The 19981-nt window shown below is 36.9% G+C and overlaps 1 protein-coding gene across 1 annotated transcript in view; it reads left to right on the top strand.

Moving 5' to 3' along the window:
- naalad2 (N-acetylated alpha-linked acidic dipeptidase 2) overlaps positions 1-19981 on the top strand; it is a 93564-nt gene that overhangs the window by 6652 nt on the left and 66931 nt on the right. Inside the window, exons 5-17 of the mRNA XM_056474049.1 lie at positions 1337-1462; positions 2650-2836; positions 2915-3008; positions 4291-4386; positions 5189-5274; positions 9567-9686; positions 9779-9861; positions 9936-9999; positions 10084-10151; positions 11881-11969; positions 12078-12168; positions 18826-19090; positions 19946-19977. Coding sequence (XP_056330024.1) covers positions 1337-1462; positions 2650-2836; positions 2915-3008; positions 4291-4386; positions 5189-5274; positions 9567-9686; positions 9779-9861; positions 9936-9999; positions 10084-10151; positions 11881-11969; positions 12078-12168; positions 18826-19090; positions 19946-19977 — 1401 coding nt within the window. The remainder of the gene's footprint in view (positions 1-1336; positions 1463-2649; positions 2837-2914; positions 3009-4290; positions 4387-5188; positions 5275-9566; positions 9687-9778; positions 9862-9935; positions 10000-10083; positions 10152-11880; positions 11970-12077; positions 12169-18825; positions 19091-19945; positions 19978-19981) is intronic.

Here is a 19981-nt window from a genome sequence, read left to right as displayed (position 1 = left end):
AGGAAATTTTCACAGTATGTCTGATAATATTTTTTCTTCTGGAGAAAGTCTTATTTGTTTTATTTGGGCTAGAATAAAAGCAGTTTTTAATTTTTTTTATGAACTATTTTAAGGTCAAAATTTATTAGCCCCTTTAAGCTTTATATTTTTTCGATAGTCTACAGAACAAACCATCATTATACAATAACTTGCCTAATTACCATAACCTGCCTAGTTAACCTAATTAACCTAGTTAAGCCTTTAAATGTCACTTTAAGCTGTATAGAAGTGTACTGAAGAATATCTAGTCAAATATTATTTACTGTCATCATGGCAAAGATAAAATAACTCAGATATTAGAAATGAGTTATTACAACTATTATGATTAGAAATGTGTTAAAGAAATCTGCTCTCTGTTAAACAGAAATTGGGGGAAAAATAAACAGGGGGGCTAATATATATTAGACAGTGGTTAGCATATACGAGTACACAACTCACAAATTCCCCATTCAAATGAATATTTTCTGTGGGATGCTTTACAATTTCATATTTGTGCATATACATTAGATTAGTCAGTCCTGAAACTAAATCACCAAATCTGGAGCTAATCTAAGAAAATAACTTACAAAAAGAGTTTAAAAATTAGTAGCCTATTGATATGTTAGGGAAAATATTAAATAAGAATCAAGAGAAAAAACATGTATGTAAAATTGTGTGGAATTTTAATAGTTTGTAATTCTTTTTCTATATTTGGCATGCATTTAAATGAATTATCTTTCTGTTTCTAGAGATGTTTGGTAACTAAAATATTATTTTAATAAATATATATTCATTCATTTTCATATATTCATTCAGATTAGTCCCTTTGTTCATCAGGGGTCGCCACAGCGGAATGAACCGCCAACTTATCCAGCATATGTTTACACAGCGGGTGCCCTTCCAGCTGCAACCCACTACTGGGAAATACCCATGCACATTAATTCACACTCGTACACTACGGCTAATTTAGGTTATCAATTCACCTATAGCGCATGTGTTTGGACTGTGGGGGAAACCGGGGCACCCGGAGGAAACCCACGCCAACACGGAGAGAACATGCAAACTCCACACAGAAATGCCAACTGGCCCAGCCATAGTGCTAACCACTATAGATATAACATATCTGTTTAATAAATCTGTTTTGTTCACATGCACCAAATTATATAATCAGATCCCTGATAAATAAAGGACTTAGCTGAAGGAAAATGAATGAATGCAGTCTAGATGATAACATGTTTTTTTTGTTGTTGAAAAATCTTCTGGTATTGTAACCTTAAGTGAACTGGATTTGCATAAACAAAATGTTTGTGATCTGAAGGATGAGCTGGTGTATGTGAATTATGGACGGACGGAGGATTTCTTTAAGCTGGAGCGTGAGCTGGGAATAAACTGTACAGGAAAAATCCTCATCGCCAGATACGGCAAAATCTTCCGGGGCAACAAGGTAATGATTATTAGAATTATTTTTTTAAATATAATTATTTTTTAGAGGTTTCAACCTTTATTGGGATAGAACAGTGGAGTGTTTACAGACAGGAAAGTGTGGGGAGCAGAGATAGGGGAAGGATCGGCAAAGGACCTTGAGCCTGGAATCAAACTTGGGTCGCCGTGAGCACCTTGGTGCTATGTGTCGACGCACTAACCGCTAAGGCTATTAGCGCCAACAATTATTATTATTTTTATTATTATTAGTAGTAGTAGTATTAGTAGCATTAGTCTTAGTAGCATTAGTCCTGGTAGTAGTAGTTTACCAAAATAGAAAAATTCACTCAAAACATTTACATTTCCTTACCATTCACCCACATGTTTATCAATTTCTTTCTTCTGTCGAACACAAAACAAGATATTCTGAAAAATGATAGAAAAAAGCAATCAGTATGTTTCCATCCAAACATGCGAATTAGAGTTATGCACAAAACTTAAATATCGTATAAAACATTTACGAATAAAGCAGCTTTATAATTAATACGTCCTGGCACAGATAAAAACAAAGTTATTGACATCCATACTATTATAATTGTTTTACAACATGCATCTTTGAAGATGTAAAATAAGTCTCTGATGTCCCTAGAGTGTGTGTGAAGTTTCAGCTCAAAATACCACACTGATAATGTTTAATAACACTTTAAACTTAATTGAGCCATTTTGGTGACTGTCGCTTTAAATTTAAATGAGATTGTTCTCTTTTCAAAAGAGGGCGGAGCTATTAATGCCTATGTGTCAGCATAGTGGCAGATTCAAAAACTTTAATGGTGGTCAGCTGCTTCTCACTCAGGGCTGTTATTATGCTAATGAGAGAGAGAGAGAGATGGTCACTAATGGGCGGGGCTTTCCCCCCACATACAAAGGGAGAATGTCAATCAAAGTGTTTCTGCAGACTGTTTTTATCAAGTGTGACTATAAAAAATATAGAATTAATACATTTTTAATATTTGAAGCTGGTTATATTCACACACTGCTGCCACACAACTGTTTAAACCCCTTATAAGAGTGGTTTTTGTATAATAGGTCCCCTTTGAGATAATAGGTTCCCTTTAGGATAATAGGACCCCTTTACCTAGACCTAAATTCAGTTACATGAATGTCTACAGAAAAGTTTGGTAACATGTTTGGGTGAACTGTCCGTTTCAGGTGAAGAATGCGATACTAGCGGGCGCTAAAGGGATCGTGCTGTTCTCGGACCCTGCTGATTACTGGGCGGAGGATGTGGAGCCATACCCCAAAGGCTGGAATCTGCCCGGCGGAGGTGCTCAGAGGGGGAATGTGCTGAATCTGAATGGAGCTGGAGACCCTCTCACACCGGGTTACCCTGCTAAAGGTGTGTGTGTGTGTGAGCGGCAAAGAGAGATTCTCCATCAATGAGCAGTGTTGAACAGCGTGTCTCCTCAATGTCCAGAATACACATACAGGTCCAGTCTGGAGGATGCAGTGGGGCTTCCCAAAATTCCTGTGCATCCCATCGGATTTCATGATGCAGTTCATCTGCTGCAGTGAGTAAAACACACTCATTAGAAAATGAAGACACGCATCAAGATTATTCTTTTTTTAAACTTGCTTGACAGACAGACCACCCTCATTACTCCAGCATTAAATTCTCTGAGCACAAACAGTTGTTGTGTGTATTTCTGGTGAACTGCTGAATGCCTCCTCAATTGTTTGCCAAATTACTAAATGTAAATGTATCAATAAAATAAAAATAAAACATTACTTTAAACAACAATATTTAACACTTTAATCGTAACAATTAAGGTTTATCGTCACATTGAAAAAATATTTCCCCCTCATTCTTTTACCTTAACTGATTGCATTTTTATTATAATAAATTATTTAGAATATTTATCTTTTATAATAACCATTAAAAATATATAACAACATTTATTTTAAATAATAATAACAATAATTAATCATTTAATTATAATAATTAGTATTATTTGATAGTCATATTAAATGGGGTCCAAAGATGATTACATGCTTGTTTTATTAAAATATAAAAAAAGAATAATTTTATAATAAGAATAATAATTATTATTATTATTAGTAGTAGTATAATTTTTTTGTTGTTGTTGCTTGTAATTTTAAATGGGAAATGTTTTTTCTTATTATTGTAAATTAATAATATGTATTTATTTAACAATAATTACAAATGTTTGATGGTCACTAACTATATATTTTCTTCTTTTTTGCCCTAATTCTATTTAAATGTTTTATTTTAAGTAGTAAAGAAATAATTATAATAATAATAATAGGAAATTGATAACTTTATAATTCTTATTTAATATTCATATTGAATGGGGAAAAGTGTTTTTAATTTAGTGCTGGGCAAAGATTAACTGTGCTTAATCGCATCCAAAATAAAAGTTTGTTTTGACATAATATGTGTGTGTACTGAGTATATTAATTATACATATATAAATATACAGTTGCATGCATATAGTTGAGAAAGTGTTTAATTTTATTTAGATATATGTATATGATACAAATTATATATATATATATATACATATTATCTATGCAAAGATATAGAGTTTTGTTTTCATACATGTGTGTGTGTGTATATCATATATTTTTACATAAGATGTGTGTTATATATATTTATTATGTCAAAACAAACATTGATTTTGGATGCGATTAATCGCTGCTCAGCAGTATTTTATTCATTTAATTTACTTTTTTTTTAAGCTGATGACATGCTTGTTTTATTGATCTGGAACTGCATTTCATATGTTTTGTTTCTTCTTATATCTGAAATGAACTGAAAGTCTCTTCCTCCAGGAATATGGGAGGACCTGCTCCTCCAGACAGCTGGAAAGGTGCGCTTAATGTCTCGTACAGAATTGGGCCGGGATTCACGGACGGTTTTCGTCAGAAGTATGACTTAATATACACCTTAATTTTTTAAATATTTTTTCTTCTGGTGACAGTCTTATTTGTTTAATTTCAGCTAGAATAAAAGCAGTTATTTTTTTTTTTATTATCATTTTAAGGTCAATATTATTAGCCCGCTTAAGCAAAATAAATCAATTTAAATATTACTCCACTTCAGGACTGTACATGCACCAAACATCAGGTTTATTTCAATACAACTACAATACCTATACGTCTAAGGGTTTTATTTTTAAGAAAGCGGTTGAACATTACCACCAACCTGAACATTAAACCCAATCCATCACCGCTCTTTAACCCACAACCTGTGATCCTGATTGTAACTTAAACTTTACACTTTGCATAATCAGCTTGCGCACACACACACACACATACATTCATGCGCTCCTGCTAATCTTCAACTCATTTTTATGCATGATGTCAGCAGTACAGAGAGATCTGTGTGTTCATCAGTCACACACATTTGTTCCCACCACACACACACACACATTTGTGACCCTGTTGTTTTTCAGTAATGAACTCTGGAGGTCTGCCAGTTTCACACAATGGCCTTGTGTTTGGAGTCTCGGCAGACTATAAATACCATAATGAAGCATTAATTTACATGTATGCATATTTGGAGATGCTTTTATCTAAAACAACTCAGAGTTTATGAATCACCTAAGAATTAATCTTATAGTTTAATTGAACATATCTGTGTATATACTGGTTATTTACTAGATTGTTTAATCATAATAAAGCACTCTTTTTGTTTATTATTAATATTATTAATCTTTTTTCATTTTAGTAAAGTACGTATGAACATCCACACTAACAATCAGGTGACCCGTATCTACAACGTGATTGGCTGGATCAGAGGAGCTGTCGAGCCAGGTGATGTTATACTTCTGCCTATGGCTGTGTGATATTGACAAATATATATACACTCAAAGAAAAGCAGGATTATTTAAACCCAAACTGGGTAAAATATGGACTAACCCAAACACTGAGTTAAATTTAGTCCTATTATTTATTTTAAAAATCAACCCAGCATTTGGGTTAGTCTGTATTAAACCCAAATTGCGTTAAAATAACCTTCCAATTTTTAGAGTGTATATTTCAGTAACATTTCCGATTATGATCATTGAATAGCATTTTTTTCCATCATGGATAGATAAATATGACACTAAAATTGCCAGTAGATGGCGTTGAGTCCACCTTAATAATTGATTCATTCAAATGATTCGTTCAAAAGTGACGATTCATTCAGAAACATAGCATGAGAACTCCTGCATCTGAATATGCCCAGTCTGCTATTCACCTTATTCTCCGCGTACGAGTGGGCGCAGCCATTTGAATCATTTTGGCACGAGACTTCCGGTCTCATTCACTTCCATTCATTTTTACATGTTAAAAACAGCTCGTTTTGCTGCTTGGTGTTGCAAACTGATATTTTCTTATAATATTATTCTACTTTGTCTGTATTGTCATGCAAACACTTGTTTGTAGAGTAAGTAGTTTGACCGTTTTCTGCTGTTTGTTATTCCTAGTCATTTCTCCCATAGACAGCTGAATCTGAAGTTCTAAAACAATCGCAAAAATGAGCGCAATTCCGCATTGAAGAATAAGGTCAATATAGTAGGCAAGAAAAGGACGTGAGACAAGTATTAGGTATAGTTATTATATTATAATGGTATTATACAGAACCTATTTTTTCAATAGTCACGAAGAACATTTGAATCAATACTACTTAACTTAATACTGTTCATAGCATGTGATTTTTGAATGCAGCGAGAGTCTTTGTGAATGAATCTTTGAATCGCTGACTCAAAAGATTTGTTCAGAGTGACTCATTCAGGAATGAATTACTGCAGGTATTATTAGGTATACTATTAGGTACTATTTGCATTCACAAAACAGTTTTTAATTTCGATTATAATCATGAAACAGCACTTTATTGTGCTGGTGTGCTGGCTGAATTATCTCTATCATGGATAAATAAATATGACACTAAACTGCCAGTAGATGGCGTTGAGTCCACCTTAATAATTGATTCATTCAAATGATTAGTAAAAAGTGATGATTCATTCAGAAACAGAGCATGAGGACTCCTGCATCCGAATATGCTAAGTCTACTATATAGTAGGCAAAAAAGGATGTGAGACAAGTATTAGGTATACAGTTATTATATTATATTGGTATTATACAGAACCTCTTGTTTCAATAGTCATGAAGAACATTTGAAACAAAAATGAATACTACTGTATATAGCATGTAATTATGAATGCAGTGAGAGTCTTTGTGACTGAATCTTTGAATCGCTAACTCGAAAGAATTGTTCAGAGTGACTCGTTCAGGAGTGAATTACTGCAGGTACTATTAGGTATACCATAAGGTACTATAACAGGTACTATTTTTATTCACGTTTATTAAACAGCATTTTATTTTGCTGGTATGCTGGCTGAATTATGTCCATCATGGATAAATAAATATTAAATATCACTAAAACTGCCAGTAGATGGCGTTGAGTCCTCCTTAATGATTGATTGATTCAAATGATTCGTTCAGAAACAGAGCACGAGAGCTCCTGCATCTGAAAATGCCTAGTCTAGCACCATATAGTAGCCAAAAAAAGGATGTATTGGGTATACAGTTATTATTTTATATTGGTATTATATAAAATCTATCCTTCCAATAGTCACGAAGAACATTTGAAACAAAAATTAATACTATTGTATATAGCATGTGATAATGCATGCAGTGAGAGTCTTTGTGAATGAATCTTTCAATCACTGACTCAAAAGAATTGTTCAGAGTGACTCATTCAGGAGTGAATTACTGCAGGTACTATTAGGTATACCAAAAGGTACTATAATAGGTACTATTTTTATTCACGTTTAATAAACAGCATTTTATTTTGCTGGTATGCTGGCTGAATTATGTCCATCATGGATAAATAAATATCACTAAAACTGCCAGTAGATGGTGTTGAGTCCTCCTTAATGATTGATTGATTCAAATGATTCGTTCAGAAACAGAGCACGAGAGCTCCTGCATCTGAAAATGCCTAGTCTAGCACCATATAGTAGCCAAAAAAAGGATGTATTAGGTATACAGTTATTATATTATATTGGTATTATATAGAATCTATCCTTCTAATAGTCACGAAGAACATTTGAAACAAAAATTAATACTATTGTATATAGCATGTGATTATGCATGCAGTGAGAGTCTTCGTGAATGAATCTTTCAATCACTGACTCAAAAGATTTGTTCAGAGTGACTCATTCAGGAACTAATTACTAAAGGTATTATTAGGTATACCATAAGGTACTATAATAGGTACTATTTCTATTCACGTTTAATAAACAGCATTTTATTTTGCTGGTATGCTGGCTGAATTATGTCCATCATGGATAAATAAATATCAAATATCACTAAAACTGCCAGTAGATGGTGTTGAGTCCTCCTTAATGATTGACTGATTCAAATGATTCGTTCAGAAACAGAGCACGAGAGCTCCTGCATCTGAAAATGCCTAGTCTGGCACCATATAGTAGCCAAAAAAAGGATGTATTGGGTATACAGTTATTATATTATATTGGTATTATATAGAATCTATCCTTCTAATAGTCACGAAGAACATTTGAAACAAAAATTAATACTATTGTATATAGCATGTGATTATGCATGCAGTGAGAGTCTTTGTGACTGAATCTTTGAATCACTGACTCAAAAGAATTGTTCAGAGTGACTCATTTAGGAGTGAATTACTGCAGGTACTATTAGGTATACCATAAGGTTCTATAATAGGTACTATTTTTATTCACGTTTATTAAACAGCATTTTATTTTGCTGGTATGCAGGCTGAATTATGTCCATCATGGATAAATAAATATCAAATATCACTAAAACTGGCAGTAGATGGTGTTGAGTCCTCCTTAATGATTGATTGATTCAAATGATTCGTTCAGAAACAGAGCATGAGAGCTCCTGCATCTGAAAATGCCTAGTCTAGCACCATATAGTAGCCAAAAAAAGGATGTATTAGGTATACAGTTATTATATTATATTGGTATTATATAGAATCTATCCTTCTAATAGTCACGAAGAACATTTGAAACAAAAATTAATACTATTGTATATAGCATGTGATTATGCATGCAGTGAGAGTCTTCGTGAATGAATCTTTCAATCACTGACTCAAAAGATTTGTTCAGAGTGACTCATTCAGAAACTAATTACTAAAGGTATTATTAGGTATACCATAAGGTGCTACAATAGGTACTATTTATATTTCCAAAACAGTTTTTAATTTCGATTGTGATCATTAAACAACATTTTGTGATGGTATACTGGCTGAATTATGTTTATCATTGATAAATAAATATGACTCTAAAACTGCCAGTAGATGGCGTTGAGTCCAACTTAATGAATGATTCGTTTAAAAGTGATGATTCATTCAGAAACCAAGCACAATAACTCCTGCATCTGAATATGCTTAGTCTACAACTATATATTAAGGAAAAAAGGATGCGAGACAAGTATTAGCTTTATAGTTACTCTATTATATTGGTATTATATACCAATATTAACCTATTTTTTCGATAATCACGAGGAACATTTGAATCAATACTATTTAATACAATTGCTTATTGCATGCAATTATGGATGCAGCAAGAGTTTTTGTGAACGAATCTTTGAATCACTGAGTCAAAAGATTTGTTCAGAGTGACTCATTCTGGAACTAATTACTACTATTAGGTATACTTTCATACTATTTCCATTCACAAAACAGTAAAAAAAATATATTAAAAAGTAAAATAGAGACAATATTGTGTGTAAAATGTAACTCCAGGACATTTTATATACTAACTTTCTATATAGCAGGCTAAAATGAGTGTTTTGTAAGGGGTACTCAAAACTGATGGCATGATTTGCTTCAATTATTGTGTTTTGCTGTGTGTTTTTATCTTAAGAGCCATTGGACTCAAATGGTATGATTGATTTAAGCAAGACCTTTAGTAAAGGGCATATTACATTGATGACAGGTCACATGACAATATAGTCATTAACAGTAAATATAGCACACCCCTAATATCATGTGTTTTCATTTAATGTGTAGTCTTTGAAGTTGTGTTAGTCTGCATGGCTGTATGTTGTACGGTTTGTCTGTGTGTGTGCAGACCGGTACATTATTCTGGGCGGTCATCGAGATGCTTGGGTGTTTGGAGGGATTGATCCTGTGTCTGGAGCTGCGGTGGTGCACGAGAATGTAAGAGCGGCGGGAAAACTCATGAAAAAAGGTCATTGTACTGCCAATGTGGCTGAACAGGACATTGTTTACTTTAGTTTTATGCATTGTGGGTGTTGAAATGTGTGTGTGTGTGTGTTGCAGGTTGGAGGCCGAGGAGGACACTGATCTTCGCCAGCTGGGATGCAGAAGAGTTTGGGCTGCAGGGATCCACAGAATGGGCGGAGGTGCGAATCAATAAATGATCAAATGGTTTCATGCATCTGTCAGATTGGTGAACTCAACCTGTTCTTGTTTGCAGGATAACGCCAGAGTCCTGCAGGAGCGAGCTGTGGCCTACATCAATGCAGACTCCGCTATTGAGGGTCAGAAACACACACACACACACATATGGTGATCTGTTTATATTCTCCTCAGCAGATATTAAGTGTGTGTGTGCATGTTTTCAGGTATGTACACACTGAGGGTCGACTGCACTCCTTCCCTACACACTCTCGTTTATGACATTACAAAAAAGGTAAGACGTGTGTTTAGAAACATTCAGTAAAATTCATCCATCTTTCTTTCAATTGTTAGCCTGCTTACCCTATTCATCTATCATTTAACATCCCTCCATCATCTGTTAATCCATCTATCCATCCATGTTCCTAGCCATTCATCCATCCATCTTTCTGTCTGTGTACCTGCCTATACATCCATTGTCTATGTTCCTCTAAATCTATTATCTATTCATCAATCTATCTATCCATCCTACTATCAATCAGCCTACCCATCTATCATTTGTCTGTCCAACTCTCCATCCATCTTGCCAATATACTCATCTACCCTTCATCTATTCATCTGTTATTCAATCTATTTATCTATCAATAATTTTTTATGCCAATCTATCTTTTACCTTACCTATCAATTGATCTCTTCATTTATCAACTATTGAGTACTCTACCATCCATCCATCCATCCATCCATCCATCCTTCCATTCATCCTTTCATCCGTCTGTCGATCGGTTTGTTTGTCCATTCATCCATTGATTCGTCCTTCCATCTGTTCGTTCATCAGTTGGTCCATCCACCTGTCAGTCTACCTATCCAGCTGTCCATTTCAGTCTATTTATTCATTCCTCCATCCATCTGTCCTTCCATCCATCCATCTGTCGTTTTATCCATCTGGCCATCCACCCATTTATCTCTCTGTCTGTCTGTTCACACATCTGTCCTTCCAACCATCCATCTATCCATCTGTCAGTTCTTCCATTAATACTCTTGTCCATTCATCCGTCTGTCACTCCATCCATCCATTTATCTCTCCATCTATCTGTCTGTCTGTCGACCCATCGGTCCTTCCAACCATCATCCATCCATCTGTTTGTCAGTCCATCCATCCATTCATCTCTCCGTCTTTCAGTCTGTCTGTCCATCCGTCCATCCATGCATTTATCTTTCCATCTGTCTGTCCACCCATTGGTCCTTCCAACCATCCATCTGTTGGTTCTTCCATCCGTCTGTCCATCTTTCCATCCATTCATCTGTCAGTCCATCCGTTCATCTCTCCATCTGTTAGTCTGTCTGTCCATCCATCGGTCCTTCCAACCTTTCATTCATCAATCCCTCCATCTGTCCATCCGTCTGTCAGTTCTTCCATCCATCCTTCCATCCATAATTCATCTCTCCATCTGTCTGTCCACCCATCGGTCCTTCCAACCATCCATCCATCCATCGGTTGGTTCTTCCATCCGTCTGTCCATCTTTCCATCCATCCGTCGGTCAGTCCATCCATTCGTTTATCTCTACGTCTATCAGTCTGTCTGTGCTTCCAACCATCCATTCATCCATCCATTGATTCTTCCATTCACCAATCCCTCCATCAGTCCATCCATCCGTCTTGTCAGTTCTTCCATCCATCCATGCATTCATCTCTCCATCTGTCTGTCCAACCATTGGTCCTTGCAACCATCCATCCCTCCGTTGGTTCTTCCATCCATCCGTCTGTCTATCTTTCCATCCATCTGTCAGATCATCCATCCATTCATCTCTCCATTGGTCCATCCATCTGTCTTTCAGTTCTTTCATCCATCCATCTATCCACCAATCTATTGTCCAATAATTTGTCTATCAATCAGCTCTCTGTCAGTTTATTCATCCATCCATTTTTCAATCTATCTAACCATCCATCCACCATTGTTTCCATTTGTATCTTTATCTACTGTATCTGTCTATCCATAAGTGATGTAGATTTTGTGTTTGTGGAGGTTTCGAGCCCAGAGGAAGGAGAGGAAGGCATGAGTCTGTACGAGAGCTGGCACAAACGAGACAACTGGACAGAAAAAGACAAGCCATGGTACAAAATACTGCACATTCAGGACCATAATCACCATGAAGAAGCTGACTGGTTTGAGAAACATGACATGTGCGAGTCAATGTGTTGATGTTTGTGGTCTCTCCATAGGATCAGTAAACTGGGCTCTGGGAGTGATTTTGAAGCATATTTTATCAGGTTAGGAATTACGTCTGGGAGGGCGAGATACACCAAAAACCGGGTAAGTGTGTTCATTTGTGATGCTGTAGTGTTTAGTAATGGACACTTCAAGAAACTTAATATGTTTATCGAACTTTTATAATAATAAAAGTATAGAGATCGAAGATAATAGAAAGCACATTTTCTGCACACTATCCATCCCTGAATTAAAGAGAAGGGTATAAACGGAGGTCGGAGCCAGCTCCAAGTGTATTAGAATTTAATTTATTTAATGACTTGTACATGACACAGAGTTCAATATTGTGCTTTATAAATGTCTACACCTACCCCAACCCTAAACCCAACCTCACAGTAACCTGATGTGTTTTATTAATATCTGCACCACCTTCACTACCTAAACCCAACCCATTTGTGGTTTAAGTCCTTCCCACTTAGAGATCACCCAACCTACTTGGGGTGTAATCCCTCCCACTTGGAGGCCTCCGGGCTGCAGCGATACCTACTTGGAATTATACAAAACAGATGGATGAAAGCGCCCCCTCGATATGTAATTATAGATATTAATTACGTACAGAATAATTTTTTCAGAGTTGAAGAAAAAAGATGATGCCACAATTATGAAACCAACCTAATGATTAGATTGGCAGACTACAGAAGAAGGTTCACAGTCAGAAAAATGTATATAAAAATAAATAATAATAATAAAAGGGTTTCAAAAAAGCCAGTTTTACCTTTTATTACCCTTTATTTTACCACATATGCTTTAAATAACTGCATAAACTAAATATAACTTTTCTTTATCTACACTATTTTCTTTCTTTATTATATATTTTTTAAACAAAGATAAAGTATTGAATTCAAATCAGAGCTACACATGCTGTAGATCAGTGGTTCCCAAAGGGGGGGTCGGGACCCCTTGAAGGGGGCGCAGAATAATGAGCAGGGGTCGCTTGGTGATTTCCAAAAACCTAATTAATTTTATGAAACTATTAGAATTACCATATTTATATTTACAACAATAGTTATAAAACAACACACTTTTTTTCCAATTGGATTGTGACCCCTGGGGTCTCATTACGTTAGAATAAAGACACAGCAATAGGGTCAGATGCAGCAGATTGATTTCATGGCACCAGGGTCAACTTTCTGATACCTTTACGGCACTCGCATACAATAAAATTAAATACAGGCCACGACTGAACATGGAGGATGATCTTTGAGTGGCTCCAAAATTAAACAAAGAATAGATTAGGCCTATTGGTGTGTTCGAGCCGTTTAGCGTTTGTATATATTATATATATTACATTAAATATTGGGGGTCGCGAGTCGCTGGCGTTGTTATTTTGGGTTGAAAAGTTTGGGAACCCCTGCTGTAGATTTTCAGTATTTGTATTTTGATGGCAGTTTCACTTGTCTACCAGACCGGGTAATGTACTCATGTTTCACAGGTTGTGCGTTCAAGAATTCCAGGTACGTTTCGGAATCAGAATCAGAATCAGAAAGAGCTTTATTGCCAGGTATGTTCACACATACTGGGAATTTGTTTTCGTGACAGAGCTTCTACAGTGCAACAGGATTACAGAGACAGGACAAAAAACAGATAATAAATATATTTAAAAAATAAAAAAAATAGAAGTAAGTAGTGAGTGCAAATATACAGATTGACAAGTGTATGTACGTGTTTATTACTATATACAACGTTATATGTGCAGCTGTTATGTGCAAATTGGCATGTAGAGTGTGTTGTTAAATTAGTGTAAATGTGTATAAAGTGTATAGCAAGTAGTGATGTTGGTTTCGCAATTATTATCATCAAGTGTTCATGAGATGGATTGCCTGAGGGAAGAAACTGTTTCTGTGTCGGGCTGTTCTGGTGCGCAGTGCTCTGTAGCGTCGACCAGAAGGTAAAAGTTCAAAGAGGCAGTGTGCTGGGTGTGAGGGGTCCAAAGTGATTTTGGCAGCCCTTCTGCTCGCTCTGGATAAGTACAGTTCTTGGGGAGTAGGAAGGGTTGTACCAGTGATTCGCTCAGCAGTCCGAACTATTTGACGTAGTCTTTGGAGGTCGTATTTAGTAGCTGAGCTAAACCAGACAGTTATTGATGTGCAGATGACTGATTCAATGATGGAGGTGTAGAACTGTTTCAGCAGCTCCTTTGGGAGGTTAAACTTCCTCAGCTGACGAAGAAAGTACAGCCTCTGTTGAGCTTTTTTGACAATGGAGTCAATGTGAGTGTCCCACTTCAGGTCCTGAGAGATGGTGGTGCCCAGGAACCTGAATGACTCCACTGCTGCCACAATGTTGTCCATGATGCTCAGTGGGGGGAGAGCAGGGGGGTTTCTCCTGAAGTCCACTATCATCTCCACTGTTTTGAGCGTGTTGAGCTCCAGGTTGTTGTGACTACACCAGACAGCCAACTCCTTAACCTCCTGTCTGTAAGCAGACTCGTCACCGTCCTGAATGAGGCCGATAAATGTGGTGTCGTCTGCAAACTTCAAGAGCTTCACAGAGGAGTCTTTTGATGTGCAGTCATTTGTGTACAGGGAGAAGAGCAGTGGGGAGAGGACACACCCCTGGGGGGCGCCAGTGCTGATTGTGCTGATGCTAGATGAGAATTTTCCCAGCTTCACCAGCTGCTGCCTGTCCGTTGGGAAGCTGTTGATCCACTGACAGACAGAGGTGGGCACAGAGAGCTGAGTTAATTTGGGCAGGAGAAGTTTTGGGATGATAGTGTTAAACGCCGAGCTGAAGTCAACAAACAAGATCCTCACATAGGTCCCTGGTCTGTCTAGGTGTTGCAGAGCATAATGCAGTCCCATATTCACTGCATCATCCACAGACCTGTTTGCTCTGTAGGCAAACTGAAGAGAGTCCAGTGAGGGTTCAGTGATGTCCTTCAGGTGGGCCAGCACCAGTTTTTCAAAGGACTTCATGACCACAGATGTTAGTGCCACTGGTCTGTAGTCATTTAGTCCTGTAAGTTTGGGTTTCTTTGGGATTGGGATGATGGTAGAGCGTTTGAGGCAGGAGGGCACTTCACACAGCTCCAGTGATCTGTTGAAGATCAGGGTGAAGATGGGGGCCAGTTGGTCAGCACAGGATTTTAAACAGGCTGGTGTTATAAAATCTGGGCCTGGTGCTTTTTTCCTCTTCTGTTTCCAGAAGACCTGGCGCACCTCCTCTTCGTTAAACTGTAGGGCAGGTATGGGGGAGGCAGGGGGTGGTGGAGGTGTTAATGGTGGCGTGAAGAGCAGTTCAGAGTGGGTGTGGGGGGTTTTCTCAAACCGGCAGTAAAACTCATTCATGTCGTTTGCAAGTCGTTCATTGTCTACAGTGCTGGGGGATGGTGTCTTGTAGTTTGTGATGTTTTTCAGACTTTTCCACACGGATGCTGAGTCGCTGGAAGAGAACTGGAAGAGAACTTTCCATCAACTTCTTGTGACCATAATATGTAACTAGGTGACAGTTCGATTTATTTATTTATTTTTTGTGTGTCTCCAGTGTTGTGAACACATTGTGGGGCATTACATTACAGGCTACTCTTGTGTCGAATTTAAATGTGACACTCTTGTTGTTTATTCTCAAGCTTTCAGTCCAGTTGTCCTTTTGACTTCAGTGGTAACTGCACATTTTTCACTCTTTGATTTGTTTGCAGCTCAATGGTTCCTATAACAAAATCTTGCTCATCATCACTTTGCTCATTTTCATCTATTGATTGTATGTTCTTTGTTGATACTTGAGTTTTGCACATTTTTGCAAAGTCATTTCTTTTGTTACAGGATTACACACTTGTCCATAAGCTGGGCACTTTTAGTATTCATGTTGATAACCACATTGTGAACATTTCACGTGTGTCTTGGACTGATTTTCCATAGTGTGCTGTCTACTTCTCTGTTCAAACTGCACAGTTTTGCCTCTTTTCTTTGTATTTCTAACACTGCTTATTTACGTCAACTTCTTCAACAAGCATTTTTATTTGATTTGACGTAATTTTATTGGCTCTGCAGGTGTCTATGGTCTTTTCCAATGTGAGGTCTGCCTCTCGCAAGAGCCTTGCGCAAACATTGTCGTCTTTTATCCAGCATACAATTCTATCCCTAATTAGCGAGTCAGTCAAATCGCCAAATACAGTTATTCGCCTTGTGTTTAAGATCCATGACGTATGCATCAATTGTCTCTCCGGTACGTTGTGTTCTCGTGAAAGACATAAGACGAATATATGGCAGATTCTTTCTTAGCGCACAGTACTTTTATATTTTGTTTTTAGCGTATCAATCTTATTCACTTCTAATGCAGTGAACTGGAATGTGTTGTAAACTTGAAAAGTAATCGCTTCTTCACCTGAGATATGAAGAAAGGATGCACACTATACAGTTTCTGATTTCTCCGCCACTCCGCTAGCAATGAGGTACAATTCAAATTTCTGAAGCCATACCTTTCAATTCTCAGCCAAGACAACACTGATGATGGTTGCAGAATCATTACATCTTCTCAGTTGTGCTTTACGTTTACGATCCCTTTTCTGACACCATGTTATGTCATTATATTTTAAGTGAAGTATAAGACGACACCGACACCAGAGTTGCCATGCGGGTCCATGCAATGTTATTTATTTAACTGAACGCAATCCAAATGACGTCACACATGGACGGGTAGCACGCTCATACAAAATACATGACAGTCGCAATCATCCACACACATGCCACTTTAATGAACTACAACTCCCATCATGCACCACACACACACCAGTTCCTGATTTCTCCTGATCTCACACACAGCTGGAAGCTCATGATGGACTAATTTACTAGGACAATAAAGACACCTCATTCACACACTCTTGGTCTGAGTCTTGTTTCACTGTAACACAATGAAGCGTTTCTTTGTCTAGTCTTACCGTGTTTTGATTCCTTCCTTGTTTAACTAGTTATATTGATTATTTGCCGCCCGTACTGACCATTAGCCTGTTGTTTTGACTATGATGCTGGATTTCATGTATGCTTCTGTTTGCCTCTGTTTTCCCCCATTGCCTGCCTGACTACTCTTGTTCATAAACTGCACTTGGATCCTCATCTCTGTTGTCACCTGACATACTGTTACAGCCGTCTAGCTAATAATGTAAAAAAATTGAAAGCATTTGCAAAACATATAGATAATTTGGAGGAAGTCCAAAAAGTGCAACCAAAAGGACAATGCTTGATCAAAAACACATTTAAAAATTAATACACAAAAATAACAATCACATATAGGATCAAAATCTCGCCCAATTTTTTGCCAACCTCACTTTTGTATAATAGATTTGATTAATAAATTTTTATTTGATTAGACAATGTTATGCAAAAAAGAAAAGGTATGTTTATGGGACAAGATGTCTTATCTTCAAATGTTGTTATTAAGAGAGAGATTAAATATTGTTTAATAAGAGAGAGATGAGGTAAAAAAAAAAACAGTTATTATTTTTAACCACTAATTCAGAGCGCATATCAAACTAAGGCTGTGGAATTTGGCGAAAATATCTAATTGCAATTTTTTTATTTATTTTATTATTATTATTATTTTAATTCTCTTATTTTTTTGACAGATATTGCGATTTCGCTCATATTGCTGCCTGTGGTGCTTTTTTATGTGCTGGTTGTTGTATTTCTTCATGTTGTGGCAACAATTCTGCAACAGCTCTTACAAATGACCTGGTTTTGTTCGGTGTCTGTGACTTTAAAACCAAAATATTCCCATATTACCGACGTGCTGTTTTTCTTTCATTTGAATTCATCTATTAATGCTTCTGAAGCGGCAGATGCCATCATCCCACTCCTCCACGCTTTCCTGTTTGTTTGATGGTGGGCATTCCGCATAGTTTGGTTGTGCAATTCTGATTGGGCAGAATGAATGTGTGCTCACTCAATTGGCTAGTGAGACTGTTACACACAGGCAGCAGTCACACATTTGCTCAGGGTGGGGGAAGTTAAATAATATTTATTTCATATTGCAATGTTCGATTAATCGCACAGCCCTATATCAAACTGTCCAAATCACATGATTAATAAAAGGACTGGATAGTATAAAACAATATGTATAAAGCTACTTATTCAGCAATTAAGCATTTAACCTCTTTCTGTTTATTTTTATTCATTTTTTTATTTATTTTTATTTCTGTACATAATAAACATGTTTCATAATTACATATCGAGGGGTGCTTTTTCAGTTTGGTTTATATAAATCAGGGTTGGATTGTGTTCATTCATTAATTTTCCTTCGGCTTGGTCCCTTATTTATCAGGGCTTACCACAGTGGAATGAACTACCAACAATTCCAGCATTAGTTTTAAGCAGCGAATGCCCTTCCAGCTGCAACCCAGTACTAGTAAACACCCATACACACTAACATTCACACACATTCATACACTATGGCCAGTTTAGTTTATTCAATTCACCTATAGCACATAGTGTTTGGACTGTGGGGGAAGCCGGAGCACCCGGAGGAAACCTTCGTCAACACGTGGGGAACATGCAAACTCCACACAAAAATGCCAATTCACCTAGCTGGGACTCGATCCAGCGACTTTCTTGCTGTAAGGCCACAGTGCTAACCCTGAGCCACCATGCCGCTGGTCAGATTGTGTGCAGAATTCTATTGTCCTCCATCTTTATCCTTTTATCATTATAAATGTTCAATAAACAGATTAGGCTTAAAGTTTCAAGCTTGTTTTTCACGCCTATTTTCCAGAAAACGGAGCGCTACAGCAGTTACCCGGTGTATCACAGCGTTTACGAGACCTACGAGATCGTGGAGCGTTTCTACGACCCGCGCTTTCGCAGACTGGAGGCGGTGGCTCGTGTCCGGGGCGGACTGATCTTCAGTTTGGCTGATTCTGCAGTTTTACCTCTGGACTGTGTTGAATACGCCACGGCTCTCTCCACATACGCCAACAGCATTCACCAGCTGGCTAAAAAACATCCAGAGGCCATGCAGCAGTACGCAGTCTCCTTCGGTACGCAAAATTACCATGATTCTGTGAAAATAGTAAAGTAATAATAACACTTCAGGGTGTGTTTATAAGACTGTCATGTAGTGAACTATCCATTTAAAGTCATTCTTATAAATGATTTGACAGAGTAATGACACTTTTAATAAGATTTTAAAGACAAATACCGTTTGTTCCACTGAAAAAAGTGATCAGAAAAATATTCATGTCAATTATTATGGCTTCATGACGATCATGTTTATGACAAGTTATCAAAACATAACCTCAAATTGTCATGACAAAGACAAAAACAGGTTGTGAAATGACAAGGTATCATAACTAAAACATGTCATCTTTGCATTTATTATCACACTTGAGCAACTGACACGTAATGATAGTTGTTATAAGCATGCATAAAATCTCATTCCTATTCATGACATGATTGTAAAAGTCTTATGAACACCACTTTAAGTGTTACCAAAAGGGTAAGGATGAGAATTACTGACTACTTTATGAATTAAACAATTACTTTAAATGGACAATTCACCTAAAAATGATATTTACTCTTTGTAATCTCCCTCATGTGATTATATAAACCTTTGAGTTTTTCTTCTGTTGAACACTAATGAAATATATTAAAGGAAACCTGTAACTATTGATTTCCATAGTAGGAAAAGAAAACACTATGAAAGCCAACGGTTGCGGGTTTCCAACATTTTTCACAAGAAGAAAGAAATTAATAAAGGTTTAGAACTGCTTGAGGATGAAGATGGAGTACATTTTCATTTTTGCGTGAACTATCCCTTTAATTTTAAATGCTAATTTCTATGCAAGGTTCTTTTACCCTGTCAGTCAGTGTTTCTTTATCGTTCATATTTCTAGATTCGCTCTTCTCTGCGGTTGAAAACTTCACAGTCG

The sequence above is a fragment of the Danio aesculapii genome, chromosome 15 (assembly GCF_903798145.1).
Source record: "Danio aesculapii chromosome 15, fDanAes4.1, whole genome shotgun sequence".
NCBI classification, from domain to species: Eukaryota; Metazoa; Chordata; class Actinopteri; order Cypriniformes; family Danionidae; genus Danio; species Danio aesculapii.
This window is presented reverse-complemented; position numbering and strand designations above follow the sequence as displayed.